This window comes from Scleropages formosus, chromosome 11 (genome assembly GCF_900964775.1).
Source record: "Scleropages formosus chromosome 11, fSclFor1.1, whole genome shotgun sequence".
In the NCBI taxonomy this organism is placed as follows: domain Eukaryota; kingdom Metazoa; phylum Chordata; class Actinopteri; order Osteoglossiformes; family Osteoglossidae; genus Scleropages; species Scleropages formosus.
Genome location: NC_041816.1, coordinates 12,835,746 through 12,851,741, shown reverse-complemented (window position 1 = coordinate 12,851,741; position 15,996 = coordinate 12,835,746). Strand labels below are relative to the sequence as shown.

The 15,996-nt window shown below is 43.0% G+C and overlaps 1 protein-coding gene across 2 annotated transcripts in view; it reads left to right on the top strand.

Moving 5' to 3' along the window:
• The window catches only part of crtc3 (CREB regulated transcription coactivator 3), a 31,467-nt gene extending 17,622 nt beyond the window's left edge, over nucleotides 1-13,845 (top strand). The window contains exons 5-15 of one of the 2 annotated variants that reach the window (XM_018763637.2): nucleotides 1,103-1,165; nucleotides 1,846-1,949; nucleotides 4,404-4,442; nucleotides 5,243-5,328; nucleotides 6,584-6,633; nucleotides 6,951-7,168; nucleotides 7,938-8,203; nucleotides 8,411-8,635; nucleotides 9,321-9,404; nucleotides 9,553-9,757; nucleotides 10,149-13,845. In XM_018763637.2, the coding sequence (XP_018619153.2) occupies nucleotides 1,103-1,165; nucleotides 1,846-1,949; nucleotides 4,404-4,442; nucleotides 5,243-5,328; nucleotides 6,584-6,633; nucleotides 6,951-7,168; nucleotides 7,938-8,203; nucleotides 8,411-8,635; nucleotides 9,321-9,404; nucleotides 9,553-9,757; nucleotides 10,149-10,354 (1,546 nt within the window). In that variant the 3' untranslated portion in view covers nucleotides 10,355-13,845. The remainder of the gene's footprint in view (nucleotides 1-1,102; nucleotides 1,166-1,845; nucleotides 1,950-4,403; nucleotides 4,443-5,242; nucleotides 5,329-6,583; nucleotides 6,634-6,950; nucleotides 7,169-7,937; nucleotides 8,204-8,410; nucleotides 8,636-9,320; nucleotides 9,405-9,552; nucleotides 9,758-10,148) is intronic. The other variant, XM_018763639.2, reaches the window with a different exon arrangement.
• The last annotated feature ends 2,151 nt before the right edge of the window (nucleotides 13,846-15,996 follow it).

Sequence of the window (15,996 nt, the reverse complement as noted above, 5' to 3'; positions counted from 1 at the left end):
GTATATGGGTTACTCTAAAGTTCTAAAGCAATGTACAGTCAATACCACTATTTAAGACAATTGCAGTAGCGTAAAACAAAATACAGAAACAGCATTTGAAAATTATAAAAATGAACTCCATTTGTAATAATCACTTATCCAGTACTGTGACCTGCAAGCTGTATGGTAAGCATAGGAAACAAGGCCTGATATACCCTGGACAGGTGCCAGTCTATCAGAGGGCAATCATGCACACACTATGAACAGCTTAAAGTCAAGTGACTGGCAACATGTCTTTGAACTGTGGGAGGGGACCGGAGTAGCTGGAGGAAATGCTTACAAGCACAGAAAGAACATACAGACTTCTGACTGATCCACATTCGAACCCATGTTCAAACCCACAGCTGAAGATCTGTGAGGCACCTGCTGCAGCATCATGCAGCCCAAGAACAATAGAATTAAATAAAAACAAAGTTAATTGTTCATGATTAAAAAAACCAAAAGGGAGTACACAAATGTGTTATCTGTAAGTGATTCTGGATTTAAAGGTGTTTGGGTGTTCTGGACTTAGTTTTTTTATTACGTATTCTGTATGTCTGAAAGGCAGGAATTTTGCGTATTTGGTGGGGGGAGGAGTTAGTGAACCTCTTATACCTATGTTGTCAATTTAATTTGATGTTAATAAAGAGTCCTTATGAGAATTCTGTTGAATTTTCATTAATTATGTGAGGGAAAGTTGAATTTGGTTAAAAGCACTTGTTTTTTGCATGTTTTGTATTTGGTTGGTTGTTTTTGAGACAAATGAAGTCTATAAGTATGTGGGAATTAGAGTATTTACAGTAGTTAAAATTGTACTTGTGTGAGGGACTTCAGGTGTGTGTGTGTTATCTAGTTAACTGGCGATTGGTTTGCCTGTGGATGGCATTTTGAGATTTCCTGAGTTTTTGTTGAGCCTTGTTCCAGTGTTCTGGCCATCTTGCCTGCTTTCACTCTGCCAGTTAGGTATCCTCCTTTGCTGAGGCATTTCAGCCTGTTTTCTAGCCCTCCCCCCCAACTAACCCTGATCCAGGGCGGCACTGGACTTACCTCAAGGTTGTAAAATCTGGTGTTTCCATTTCCAAAGGGAGCAGCAGACCTGGAGCGGAGAAAAACGGCCTGGATTTAGATTTATATCCCAACTAAACAGGTGACCTCTGATCCCTTTTTACACAGACCAGTATTGCCCAGGATTGCTTACTGTGTATCTCTTATATTCCTCTTTTATCGTTCACTTTTTTCTGTTGTCTCCAACCCCTCCTTGTATTCCCTCCTTATTTGTTGTGTCTGATTCCAAATAACTCAGGATCACAAAGCAACAGCAGTACACCAGTGGTGATTCTTTTGAGTTTGACTGTCCATTTCATAACTGGAATTAAATCTTATGTGTCTTTTTGTGCTTATTTAATTAGACCACATTTTACTAGAAGGATGATCAGCTTCATATTTTCTATGTTGATGAGTTTGTTTTTATAACTCTTTGCTTCATGACTGTTGATAAAATACCGTTTGATCCTTTGATGTAAGCTTTTTCTTTAAGCAGACCGAGTCCTAGAGCTGTATTAGGTTTGGACTGCAAACACACAGAACTCTATCTTCATCATGGAGGGACAGGGTTGGGGGAATTCAAGGCATGAAAGGTGATCCCCAGCAGAAATCCAGACCAGGGATTTTATAAAGAGCCTTCAGAGAGACGACTTCTAACACAGGACAGGGAGCAGTGGGCTGCCCACCTAGCTCAGGCCTCCAAGGCAGAATCGGCTTCTAGCTGCACATCTTTTGTTGTTTGCCATGTCTGATTTATATATATATATATATTATTTTCCTTAGGACAAACTCTGACTCTGCCCTACACACAAGTGCCATGAACCCCAATCCGCAGGATCCATTTGGCATGAACCAGCAGATGGCCCGGTGTCCACCACAGCGCAACGGTGAGCCCCAGTGACATAAGTGGCCTTGTGGATATTGTAAGGTGCTGGGTGGACATTGGGCTCCAGGAGAAAGCAGCAAGTTTTTTGTATTTGATATTTCACTGTGTAGTTGATGCTTTTAACAAAGCAACTTTTACATACAGGTGGTCCCCAATTTACGATGGGGTTACGTTCCCAAAAACCCATCATAAATTGAAAATGCATTTAATATACCTAACGCACACCTCTGCGTGACAGAATGGGAGATGCAGATAGCTGTCACTGCCCAGCATCACAAAAGTATTGCTTCACGTATTGCTTGCCTGGGAAAAAGTCAAAAATCGAAGTACAGTTTCTACTGAATGTCAATTGCCAGCTCATCGTAAAGTCAAAAAATCGCAAGTCAAACTGTCGTAAATCAGGGACCACCTTTGTTTGTTCTTGGTATTTTAATACTGCAAAAGTACCTAGCTCAGGGGTAGAACTGCATGGTGATGCTAGGACTTGAATCAGCAGCTCTCCAAGTCTGTGTCCTTAACAGCTAACACACCTGCTGCTGTTTTATATAGTCTGCCTGTGGGAAGGTTTGAAGAAGCAGTCATGCAGTCTATGCCCGCACTGGTTCTGCATGTTCTTTCACAGTGATCATGACTGGTGTGGTGTTTCACTTCACCCTCTGGGGCACTGATTAACAGAAGATGGAATCTGTCTAGTTCCCTGTGGAGATCCTGGGCTTCATCAGCTGTGATTATTTCTCTTAGGATGTGCAGTTCATGGCTTTGCCATAAGCAGTTTAACATTGTATAAAATTGCCTTAAGGATGTACTTAGTGCTGTTCCTGGCAGCAGCTTTTGAAAAATAACAACAGGCCTCTAAGATTTTAATGAAAACAATTGCAGTGGAAATGCCTAGAATTAAGAGTTTTCCCATAAGTAATGGCACAGTGAGGGAGGCATGACTGCAGTCCCAGTAGAGACTGTGGTAGGCTTCTAGAGGCTACAGAGGGAGCTAAATTTTGGCTGCTAAAAAGCAGCAGTTGTGTCACTGTCAGCACCTTTGAAGGCAGGAATTAAGTTGGCGGTTTCATAATGGATTACAACTCTTTTGTTTAGCCAACAAGTTTAAACAGGATATTGGGTAAAGATCCGGGGCAGACGTTAACTTGAAATATAAACATAAATGTGTTGTGGGGGTGAACCTGACCCAGCCCTTGCCGCAGAGTGTAATCTTTTAGGTCAGAGTCTTCCCTCACCCTCATAATGGAAGGTTCGACCAGGCACCTGTTTGAGATGATGGGTAACTTGTATTGTTCTTAGGTCTGCTCTCTGTTTGCCCAGATCTTCTGTTTCCCTGCCAGTTGGTGACGTGGTCAGTGATATGGCACTGGTTGGCAATACAGCACAGCTCCCTCCAGTGTGTGTGAAAATATTTTTTGCGTCACACCAGGTGATGGCATATCACCCCTCTGCTTTCAGCTGCATTACAGTAGATCAACGTCTGCTGAGGGTGGAACTGAAAAGGGCAGTTCAGGAATGCTTTTTTGTAAAATGGGATTCCTTTTACTAGATAGTTTACTGGGGACAGCAAGTGATAAAAAAAAAAAAAAAAACGTGACAATGGGTGTGGTGTTTATTCATTGAAAAAGAAACTCAATGTGATGATGTCTTACTAACAAACAACATTGATAAATGTCTGTTCAGCATTTCAGAGCAGTGCAGAGCTACCAGTCCCCTTATATGAACTGATGTGTCAAAGTAAAGAATGCTGGAAAAAGTTGTAAATTATAACTTTGTGTGGAAGTGAAGTGCCACTAGACTTTTGTTTTATCATTGCTTTCCTCCATCTATGTGTCTGCTCTGTGTCTTTCGGGTGAAATAGCAAGCAGCTTATTGAAAGGAGAGAGGGGAGGAGAGGCCAGTGGCTGGCTGTGTGCCCACTTTGCACAGGAGCGCATGAGGAGAATGGGGGCCTGTTCTCCCCAGCGGGAAACAAAGACTCTCTCTTTTACACTCTCAAGGCCTATGGCCGTGGGGCCTGTTTTCTGCTCGTTCTAACTGGCCATTTCATGGCCTGCTTAAAATGGCAGAGGCTGTCTGGGTGCCCTGCACCCTCTCTTTCCAGAGCAGCCCAATGTGCTGATGTGTGGGAAGCCAGTTTGACCAGTTCATCAGAGCAAAGAAAAATGATGCAATAGGCCATTTTTACTTGTTTGTATTTGTCTCCTTCCTGTGCATGTGGGCACTCTGCCTTTTCATAAATTCTGTTACTTTAAGCCAGCCACAGTACGGTGACATTAGGGCACACAACAATGCCTTGTTGCTTTGTGTGGCCGTATGCTCAGGCCAGAGGAGAGTTCTGCTGGTAATAGTTCTGCGTAAAGTCAGCTGTCATGCTCAGTGTGATCTGATTCTCCTCTCCTGTCTTCTCTTTCTCTGGTTACCGTTCCACTGTGCCTTTGCGGTGGTGGTCACGCAGCCAGCGTCAATGAAGCGGAGGTGGATGGCTCTGGAGACGGTGAGTGTCCTTCCCTGTTGGACCAAACCCACTCAACGTGGAAGTCAGCTCTGTAAAATGTGGACAGACCCGTTCCTATCAGTAAATCACAGTTTTCGATGACAGTTTTGCCCTCAAGCGTCTCTGCCCTCTGCGCATGCACATATGTGCGCACACATCTGACGCATTACACTTGACATTCATATTTTCTTTTCCTGTGTCATGCCGCCCTTATCCACACCTGTGCTTACCTGTGAGCGTATATGTGTGTCTGGCATGTGTTATAACATTCTCAGGCATGCGTCATCCTGCGTGTTTGATCACATTTTGGTTTTTTGTGTCTGTGTGTCATTTCAAATTCTTTGGCTATAACACCATTGTTACATTTTGGTTTGTGTGTATGTGTGTCTTTTGTATAGCAAACAAGTTAGACCTTCCTTCCTTTCCTGTTCTTTGGTTTTAGATGTTGAGTCATGTAGTCAACACTGTGTGTGTGTGTGTGTGTGTGTGTGTGTGTGTGTGTGTGTGTGTGTGTGTGTGTGTGTGTGTGTGTGTACACTCATTTCTGTGGGCCCAGGTTCAAAGGCCTCTTCCTGCCACCAGCCTCTCTGTTTCCTGCTGACTCTCTCCGCCTCTGCTGGCTGCTGAAGAAAGGTCAGCTGACACACTGTCATCGAGTGCAAAGGCAAACAGACATGGCACCCCCTTTCGTGTAAACTTGCAGTTACAGCTTCTGTGAATGACGGCAGCCAGAAAGTCAGGTTTTTCCTTTTTTTGCACAGAAGTTGTGGTGTCACTCTTCCATCTCTCTCTCCCCCCAGTTTTCTCTTTTCCTGCCTTGCCAAATGAGGAGGGCCTCATGGGTGTCAGTAAGCCCCTACCCAAACAACTGTTGGAGGCCAAAAAGGTGAGGTGCCAGGATTAACCTTGGTGGTAACAAGGCCGGTGGAGGAAATGTTATCCTGCATTAATGTAGTGGAGGAAATACTATCCTGGCATTATGAAGAGCCTTATGGGAAGTCTTTAAAAAGGGGTTTTGTGTTGTCAAATCAGAGCACATTCTCTCTTAACCTTTTAACATGTCCCTTCAGATAAATACAGAATGATGTGGATGAATACATATAACAAACTGAAAGGCAATCTATTTAGTCTGTCATGTTTATGAAGAAACCCATAAAATCTAGAAATAGTTACAGTTCATAAATATTTTGCTCTAGAACTGACTTGGAAAACTTAAGATGTTTTCTAAACATCTTTCTTTCCTATATTGTTTCTGTGTACATGCTATATACCAATGTGTAGTCTAGGTAACAGCTTCTATACTCTTTACCTCAAGTATGTCTGTGAGCGAAAACGTACTTCATTGCACATGTTTTTTTGCATATGATGTTTTGAACTTACTTTTTGAACATAAAGTTACTTATACATGAACTGTTAACGTTCCTTTAATGTCAACTGACGACTTTACATTTGCTATAGTTGGCTAGCAGTGACACTTTCAGGTTTAGTGTTGAGCCCAGGAGGTGTCGTGAAAAAATATTTTTTGAAATGAGAGCTTCTAGTAACAGATTTAGCTTTGTGTGCATGCTTTAGTGTCTCATGGGCACAGTTATGCCTTTTTGCTCATAAGATCCATTATTTTGTGTGCATGCATGCTGCCTTTTTGCATTTCTGAAATGGGTTCTGTAAATTATTAATTTAAAAAAATTGCTGTACAACTATTCTATTTTCATAAACATACTGTGCAGGGTCTCAGTGTTACTCTATCATGGAAACACAGAGCGTGAGACAGGGTACACCATGAACAGAAGCCCAGATTATTTTAGTATCTTACATTAACTTGAGGCAACATTAAAGTCTACTTTAACGGAGCGTAAAAAATATATAATCTTCACAACTTCCCATTCATTGTTTTCTGCTTTATATGCACAAGATAGTGCTGTGTTGCTTCTGTGCATCAGGCAGTGCTGGGAAGTTAAGCAAACATTGAGTTGCAGCATAATAGAGGATCACACAGGGAGAAAATGTCAAGTGTTTCACCTTAAATGCTGACTGTGTTTTGTGGTAAACTAACAAAACTGGTGACTGATCTTTGCTGTGTCACTGTTACTTGTTGAAGCCACTCTTCCTCAGAGGTGGATCAAGTGTTCTCTCTGTTTCAGGTTCAGTCTCTCGCTTCTCGGCCCAAATCATGTGAAGTGCCTGGAATTAAGTGAGTGGTGACTGTTGCAGCTGAGGGTGAAAGGCAATGTGCACACACAGTAGGGTACTTTAGGGCCTTTCACTGAATCACAGTGACAAGCAGAACATCAGCAAAATTCCCAATTATTGGACCCTTAATGTTTTATGTATTGTAAAACATTTGTTCATTTGTATCATACCTGTTGACGGTGTTTTAGTGGGTTACCAAGCTGAATGTTGGTGGACCTATCAGTGGTGTTGTGATTTTTTTTTAGGAGACAAAGAGGATAGATTAGAGAGGGGAATGGTGGTTGTTCTCACTTTCTTACTTTCTGTTTTGATCTGCAGCATTTTCCCATCCCCAGAGCAGAACACTGGGCTTTCCCATTATCAGGGGACACTAAACACTGGGGGATCCCTGCCAGACCTCAGTAACCTGCACTTCCCATCTCCCCTGCCCACTCCCTTGGACCCTGAAGATGGGAGCTACCCAAACCTCAGTGGGGGGAGCAGCACCGGCAACCTACCTGCAGCTATGATGCACCTTGGTATTGGGAACTCGCAGGGTACGCAGTTGCTGGATAGTTCCGTTCTCTTCATTTTCGCTCATACGAGATGACTACAGCCCCCCTGGTGTTTTGTTTTACTCCTGCACATTGGTCATATATTGCCTCATATTGGCTCTGATTAGTGGCGTCTGTATATTTTCAGCAACGGGGTGATATGCAACCCCTTTCCTCCTTCCTTGCCATATCACATCATCCCTGTGCTGATTTTGCTGATCCCTAACTATAAGGATGAAGAATAAGAGGACCCCCACTTCCGAAAGAGCTGGTTCCTGTGCCAGTTTAAATTTTTCTTCTCTAGACACGTATGTGGTCACATGTACTGGTATTCTTCTGATACTTTGCATTTTCACTGCGTCCCTCTCCTGCTGAAAGCTGAGCCACTTGGCAGAAGACAAGTGGAAATCTCTGTTCCCGGAACAGGCTCTGCACAGACAGCAGCACTTCCTTTGCCCCTCCATAGATCCCCATGCTGTCTCTAATGGCTGAAGTATTTACTGCTGATTACTGATTAAGGGTTGGATATGTTGTGTTTCAGGGACAGCAGTTAGTTTTTTCATTCCAGTATGTATGTATAGATTCACATATACCCCTTATGTCTGTAGCTATATTTTTTTTTTCTTTCGGGGGGTTTTTTTTTTTTAATAGAAGTGGATATTTAGTACTTGCTGGTTTGTGTCTTTGAGTACAGGAGTTACAGATGTCTCTTGCACAAATTAAATGTCTTGTTTGTTTGGTGTGACTTTTCTGTGTTATCTTTCATTTCCAGGGCTCTCATCTTCTCTGAGCAATCCCTCCATCCAAGCCTCTCTCAACAATTCTCAGCTCCATTCATCTCTCAGTAACCCATCCATCCATTCAACTCTGCGGCTCTCCTCACTGTCAAACCCAACCCCCGGGGGACTGAGCAGCTCCCCAAGGCGACGGCCCACACCCATCAGCCCCCTAACGCTTTCCCCTGGGGCAGACCAGCGCAGGGGTCTGGGCAAGCAGCTGTCACCCACCATGTCTCCTTCTCTTTCACCCATCACGCAGGCAAGCCAAACAAACAGGCAATGTGATGCCTCCCGAGGCCAGGTTGCCTATTACTTGAAATGCAGTGTTCATAACACAAATATTCCTTGTGTTGGACTATGATGTACATAGTACTTATGGCCAGAAACACATTTGTTGACATAAAATAAGGCCCTTGGTATATGGTGGTATTCTTACAGATGAGGCTTGTTTTTTTGCTGTTTCCAGGGAGTTGCCTTGGACACCAGCAGCCTACCGATGGAGCCACCTCCTCCCTACCCACTCTACAAGCAGTCCCAACAGGCTCTACAGCAGCAGCAATCTCATCCACCCCTGCAGCAGAGCACACAGCACCCACAACAAGGACCGAACCACCAGCAGCAGCCGCAGCAGCAGCAGCAGCCGCCAGTGTCACCTCTACAGAACCTCCACATGGATTTCAATTCCAGCAGTGTAAGTTCCTCTTCTGAGACGTTGGCAGTCCCCTTCTATGATGTGGCTGTGGCATTACACCTCCTCGAGCACCATCCAGTTTCATACCCACGACATACTGTGGAAGTTTTCAGCACCAGACAGCAGTTGGTGATCTTTTATCTCCAAGGTAAAATATAGAAATATTAAAAGATTAAAGCATGTTACTCCAGTATAGCTTCATCACTTCAAGAGCTTTGCCTGTAAACATATACTACCCACTGTCACATGATTGATATGAGACCTGATACTGCTGAGTATCTCCTGCCCCCCCCCCCCGAGAAGAAAAATGTGATTATCTTATGGAGAGGAAATTCTAAGAATTGTGAGCCCAGCACACTATTTCAAAGAGATACCATTTGTAACCCAATTGGAAAGCTGACTTGCTTTCAGAAGGCTTATAAAAGCATGGCTTTGTTGCAATTGCATAAAGAAGCATGTAACTCGTACTCACTGGTCTGTGGAAAAAAGACAACATTGTTCCAGTGCTGCCAAAATCCACTTCAAATAATGTTGTGCATTGATGATAATGTTGTTAGTTTGCAGCCTAACATGCTTAATATTAATGTAATTGGAGCTGTTGGCTGTCGATTTGTCCAGCTGTACATTTAACTAAAGCTGGAGACACTCTGTCTACAGACTACCTTCTCCTTGTGCATTCTTGCAGCACAACAACATGGGGACCTTTTTCAGCGACCCCTTCATGGACCCGCAGTTCCCTAACCGACAGGCCAAGGCTCTGAATTATCAGGTAGGTCCGGGGGGATGATGGCTTAGTGCCTTTTCAAATAAAAGCCCTTTTTGGTCTTTTTTTAATATATATGCAATATATATGCATGCATGCATGCATACATCTAAAGTGTTATGTTCCCCTTCTCCATCCAACCCAACCCCCACAGCTGGACCAGTTCAACATGCTGGACAATAGCATGGGTTCTATGGGTGGGACCACTTGCTTGGACCCCACCTCCAACCTTTACTACTCCCAGGCAGCTCTAATGGGCTTAGGTGGCAACCATGGCAACCTGCAAGACTCACTGCAGATGAGGCAGAATTTACTGTACTCCAACTGTGGAGGTGCTGTGCCCAACATCATCCTAACTGGTAAGTGGAATTCTCCCTTCCCTGGAATCGCTCAGCATATGGAATGGCTGGGATACGCGATAGGTGGAAGAAATCCTGATGTGTCAGAAGTTTATTTTCCATACTGCAGGGTTTCACCCTTATCGAAGAGCAACAGGGATTCCTACATTTCTCCAAGGGTAGAAATGCAGCAGTATGTAGTCATGTAGTCTGAAGGGAAGTAAGAAGCTGGTTAAAGGCACATTTGTAAGAACTTTGTATTTGAGCAAGGTGCTTAGTTTGAACTTCTCCAATAAAATACTAGCTTGTATAAATCGGGGTAGTTATAAGTTAAATAAGTGTTGGCAAAGCAGCAGATTAATAATGTTCTCTCTGTCCCATCCTTGTATGTGATTCTTGCTCTGTGCCTTAGATGACTCTAATCCAAGCCTGTCTAAGGACATCAGCAGTGCCCTGTCAGCTGTGCCTGAATGCTTTGACTCTGAGGGGGGCTTCCCACTAGAGGATGAGCTGCGCATCGAGCCCCTGAGCCTGGATGGCCTAAGCATGCTCAGCGATCCCGACATGGTCCTGCCTGACCCCTCTGTAGAGGACAGCTTCCGGAGTGACAGACTGTAGGGTAGACAAGAAGCCATTCCAGCTTCCTGCCTGGACACTTGTTTGCGTTACATAAGCGAATGAGCCACATGAAGACACATTCATACATGTGCATACACACAAACATGCATACTCATTCACATAACGGTACACTGCAGGGTACACTATTGCCAGTGGAGAGGTGAGAGTCAAAGCAGTAAAATACATGAATGCAGATATGGGTAGAGAGATATTTGTAAATGAAAAATTTGTCAGGCTTGCATTAAAATCTGCAGCCGTGCGTCCGCACAAGAGTTCTTCATCTTGTTCTGGCAGGCAGTCATAGCTTGATTCAGCCAGGCACAACCACCCTTCTGAGCTAACCTCTCCTTTTTGTCTGGACTGAATCAGTTTAGATACTTGTCCAGCCCCTCACAAGTGTCAGTGTTGTTGAGATGGCTCTAATACTGTTCCTGGAGCAGAGCTGAGAAGCCTTTGTGTAAACACAGACACCGAAGAAAAGATGTCTAACAAAGAACTTGTCCACAGACAGAAAGATGTATTGTCATGCTCTCTTTGTTGTACTCACCTTGTTCAGCTATGAAGCATGCCAAGCCTGTCATTTCGACCCATTCCTCACCTTACTGTTCAAAGCCCATGCAAAAATATCTAAAATAAGAGTTCTTGCGCTTGGTGTGAGTCAAGGAGGTTATAGGCACAGAAGTGTGATTTACTGGTTGTGGTGACTTGTCAATCAAAGAGAGAAGGCTGCTTAAATCCTGTTCACATCTTGGGTGGTGCCTGGGTCCTTTCCAACCTGTCAAGTGATCATGAAGGGAGGGGGATAATATATACATTTATAGTGACTATGGATCTGAGTCGTATATAAATGTGGCGGTATGGAGTGTTGTGGAGTGGGCACCAGTTTTGATCACCAGCCAATACGCAAAGACAGTACACAATGCTCTTGGTCATCAGCGGGCGTAGTCGGCCAATAGCGATGTCAGCACCAGCAGAGTTTATAAGAATGTATCGGGACCTCATGCAAGCCATGTTGGCCATCTTAGCACTTCTGCCACAAGAGTTTATTACACCGATACAAGCCAGCAGCCAAGTTTTCACCACTAGGCCAGTCCCTGCTAAGGAAATGATTTTACAATCTAAGTAAGGCAAAACAATCTTTTTGGAAGAGTGACAAAGGTCAATTATATCTTTTATGTACAGAGCATTATTTTTAATATGTCTTTGCATAAATATTTTGTTAGAAATTGTTTGCCTCATATCTTTGCAGTCTGCTTCGAATGTATTTTTAATATAAGACAAAAAGGGCAAACTGTTTACAAAAAAAATACCATAGTGTTTTTTTGAAATTTCAAAAGCAGTTTTGATACAATTGTAAAGGAATTTCTGTTAACACTATAGTTGTCTTGATCTCCTCAAAGTAGAACTTTCATCCCTTCGGAGAGACTGAGTGCTTTAGATTAAATCTGCCTTTGCAGAAGTAGAAGCACTAGGTTCTGATCGGCTGGAACGACTTTTAACATAAAAAGGAGCTGATTTTACTTGTTACGCTAGTAATTATATACATATGTTATGTACAGAGCATTGTTACTGCAGCTAATTCACCATAAAAAGTCCAGTTTTTTTTTTATTAAATGTTGTGTCATACCCTGCTCTGTATGGATAGTTTCTCCTTGTCCAGCTGGCATCTGCCTCAGCCCTATCCCACAACAGGCACCGAGTGTGAAAGGGCTGAAGAGTCCCGAAGGTGCAAGGACAGCAGGGGACAGTTGCAAACCTGTAGATGCAGTACCGTTCTCATTGACCCCCCCCCCCCCACCACCACCTTCTGCTTGTGTGTAGGTTTTGCACTGACTCTTATACTGCTTGTACAGTTTTTTTCTTTTTTTTTTTGCTGACAGATTTGAAACAGTGAAATATCAAATTATATGAAAGATTTCAAAAGATGTACATAGCGGTATGTTAGAATGCATAAGCTAAGTCTCTGTTCGATATCTTCAAGCGCTTCATCGCCCCTTCAGGATGGAAATATGCTTAATTCCACAGTTATTAAAATGTAACGCCATCTTTGGCATTTTCCCTTCCGTTTACCAAAAAGCCTTAATGAAAATAATCTTTGTGGTTTATAGGATAATTCAGTAAATTAAGTACAGTCACATCACATAACAGTATAACAGAATTACTATGAAGTAAGTAATATTTGAAGTCCGATTCCTGCAGATGTAGCTCTTCACCGCCTGCCGCTGTTTACTTTGGTTACATCACTAGTTTTCTGACAGCACCTCATGTCCACGTCACCAGTTGACTGGAGTCGAAGAATCACCTGGACTCATTTTTCCTAGCTGCTGTTCGCATTCAAATTGGTGTAAATGTTCATTTTGGTAACAAATAACCCTGAGCAAAGCCAGATGCATTAGTGTTGTACAGTCTCGCAGTGCATGGGCAGCGCATGTGATCGTCCAAAGCATGTACTCCATCACATTTAAAATGGAAGCGACGGGGTGCCTTCACAGTGGCAGCTTCTCATTCCTACATGTTTATTGCTCTGACTTCAGGAGTAAAGGAATGTGAGGTGTCACGCTTGTTCTGTGTGCTGTGTCCACTGTTCATACAGAGGGACCAGTGCTGTGGTTCAGCAGACACTAGTAGTGTCAGTGAGGGGGAGAAAGAGACTAGTAGGCAACCGGTTTCACTGGTGTTTGTCATAGAATTATCCATAGGAGCAGAAAGAGGTTTGGTTTCGGCTTGCAGTTGCCATTTTTCTCATTTCGCTTTTGTGTTTTGATGGCAATGTTTTGTTTTGCTCATGTTGACAAACATGTAGACTGCACCTGTGAATGCTGTTTTTGGGAGAGTGGAAATGTAATGTATTCTGTTAGTGGTAATTGGTGTTGCTTTTGTTGCCTGCTCAGCTGTTCTCCCCTTGCATTGTCTGTATTTCAGTCCCCTCAAAGACAAGGGTGGTTAAGACTAGTTTTTCTTGGAGCTTTGTAAAACCTTGCCCTGGTGTTTGGGGGGTTAGAGAACCAGAACTTGAGAATGTTTAACTCCTCACTGTCATCTTGTTCTGGTTTGATGTTTGTTTTACGCTGACATGCAAGGACTCTTAGCCCTGTGAGGAAAGGTGGGAACCTGTCCTTATTTTAGGGAGTCTCTTAGTCTTGATTCTACTTGTTTTACTGAGAAGGATCCTGTCTTCGATTGCCTTACTTTGCTCAACTCTGACCTCCAGGTTTCCCCTCTGCTCATACTGTGATGTTTGGCTTGCTCCTCTGGCCCTCCTTTTTTCAGCTTTTTTGCTTTGTTACCAGTCTCTTTTTATTATTGATGGTAGTGCTGTTAATGTTAAGACTTGTTTTAGAAGGAATCCAGATTTTTTTTTGGTGTATTTTTTTAGTTACGTTAAAACGATGTACAGTTCTATTATTTAAAGAATGTTTCTTGTCACTAGTGTTGTTTTTGTAATGTCATTTAAATCTTTCTTTTTCAGATATTAAAATTTTAATACACAACAAAGCTTTTGGTTTGTGATATGTTATAGTGCTTAACTCTGATTTACTATAAACAATAAAACAGTACACAGTGCAACGTGTCATTTTGTTTCCTTCTGGGTCTCCAGCACAGCATCTTATGGTGTCCAGTGTTGCATTACTCGTGTTGGCCAGCAGGGGGAGGTGCTCCTCAACAGTTGACTTCATTTGCAGCAGCAGCTGCTGTGACTGATTTGAAGGAACTTGGGACTGTTGAAATGTGACAGCACTTCTTGCATTCAGAGTGTCTACTTAACTATATTTCTACTGTTATTCAGCTTTGTGTTCATGAAGCTAAATGATGCAACTTCATTTATTCAAGTATTAAACTTCTCCAGCTGATACAGAATGCTGAAGCATTTCCATCTGTACCCTCTCCTGTTCTTTCTCCTCTGGCTTTCCGTAGCTGGCGGCATCAAGTTCAAGGCTGTGGTTATGGCCTATAAGACCGTCTACGGCTCTGCTCCCTGATAACCTTCAAGACCCAATTACTCACTATCCCTCAGACTGCACTGATTCCTGTAGCTGAAATAAAACATTTAAACTGCCTTCATTCAAATCCATTTGTCTCAGAATTAGGTTTGTGGCAGTACAGGATTCTTATGCATTTCATTTAAGGCTATGCTCTTCCACCTCTGGGTGCTTTGTCGTCTCATGCACAAGAGGTCTAAACTCAAAAGCATGAAATTTTTCTGGTTCCATGTGGTGGGATGACTTCCGTCTCTTACTCAGACAGATTTCAGACTTACTTGTCCTCTGATCACCTATGTACTTAATAAACATGCACTATGTTATCCTTTTTAAAAAAAATATGCAGGTACTTTTGTAATGTATGCTGGTTTATAAGGTGGTAAGGGACAAACTATGTAATCACATGTCTGTATGTAGATTGCTGTATGTTAGTGTAATGCACTTCTGTATTGCTTTCAGAGATGTGCCGTGCTTTGGGTAAAAGCATCTGAATAAATGTAAATAAAATTGGGCAAATTCTATTGGTTTACGGTAAGTACTGGAAACCAAATGGTTGGAGAAAATTTGTTGACATTCCCGTGATTCAAGCCCTTCACGTACAACTGAGTGGCATGTCCGTTTGAAAGGGACAATGTGTTTCTGACTTTCATTATTTTTTCCCTTTACTGCACTACTTCACAGGAAACGCATTTTATTATCCTTTTCTTGTTGCCTTCGGGAACCTGATATCATGGTAACATTTACCCTGGTGCTATGAACATAACTCTCCATGTACTACCATAAGTCCATCAGAGATTAAGATTTCAGTGCATCTAATGTGAGTTTAATTTAAACTGAGCAGCAGTCAAGCAGATACTAATGCTAGAAATCTGTGATCTTGAAGAAAACCGTTCTGCTGTATGCACCCTAGGTAACGCTGAGAAGTACACGCAGTCATCCTTGTTACTACGTACAGTGTGTTGAGAGATAAGAGGCGAGTAGCACATGCGGTACAATCTCCCTCTCCTGGAATTTACTGAAAAGGTCATCGAAGCGTATCTGAACATGTGTTCATGGCCCCTTTTCGTTTAAAGGGTAACGCTTCGGCAGAGCTCTAATTTAGGCCGAATATAGCCATAGAGGTTGTGCTGACTTCCTGTTCAGCTACGAGGCACATCGTTGCATGGTTTCCATGTGCTTTTACATGTCCTGCTTATCGTCCTGTAGGCCTTTCCCATTAAACCGTAGTTCGTTTTGTAAGCTTTCAAAAGGCCTGGGGCGTGTTTCTGTTTGCAGTGGAATGCCTTTAGTCTTGCGTTCCGAGTTGGGGGGGGGTGAATATTTTTGGGAAAATGCACACAACTCTCTGTGGTTGTTTTTTTCCCCTCCTGCACTCATACAGCCATCGGGCTTCTTTTATGGCGTTGATGGCAGTCGCTTCCACACTTTCAAATTTCAGGTGTGTTTTTGGTAAACATACCTTGGCAGGGAAATCCTCCGCGTTTCCTTTCGTGTTTACCGGGAAATGGGATGTGCGTTCCTTGACGTATCTGACACATCTGTTACAAAGGCACGAGCAACGTTGGCTCCGCCGGTTGGAACAAAGCTGGGGCTGAAGTGCGCCATCCTGCCCCTGCAGATGGGTGCCAGAGGACAGAAGGACACTTGAACGGCACACATCCA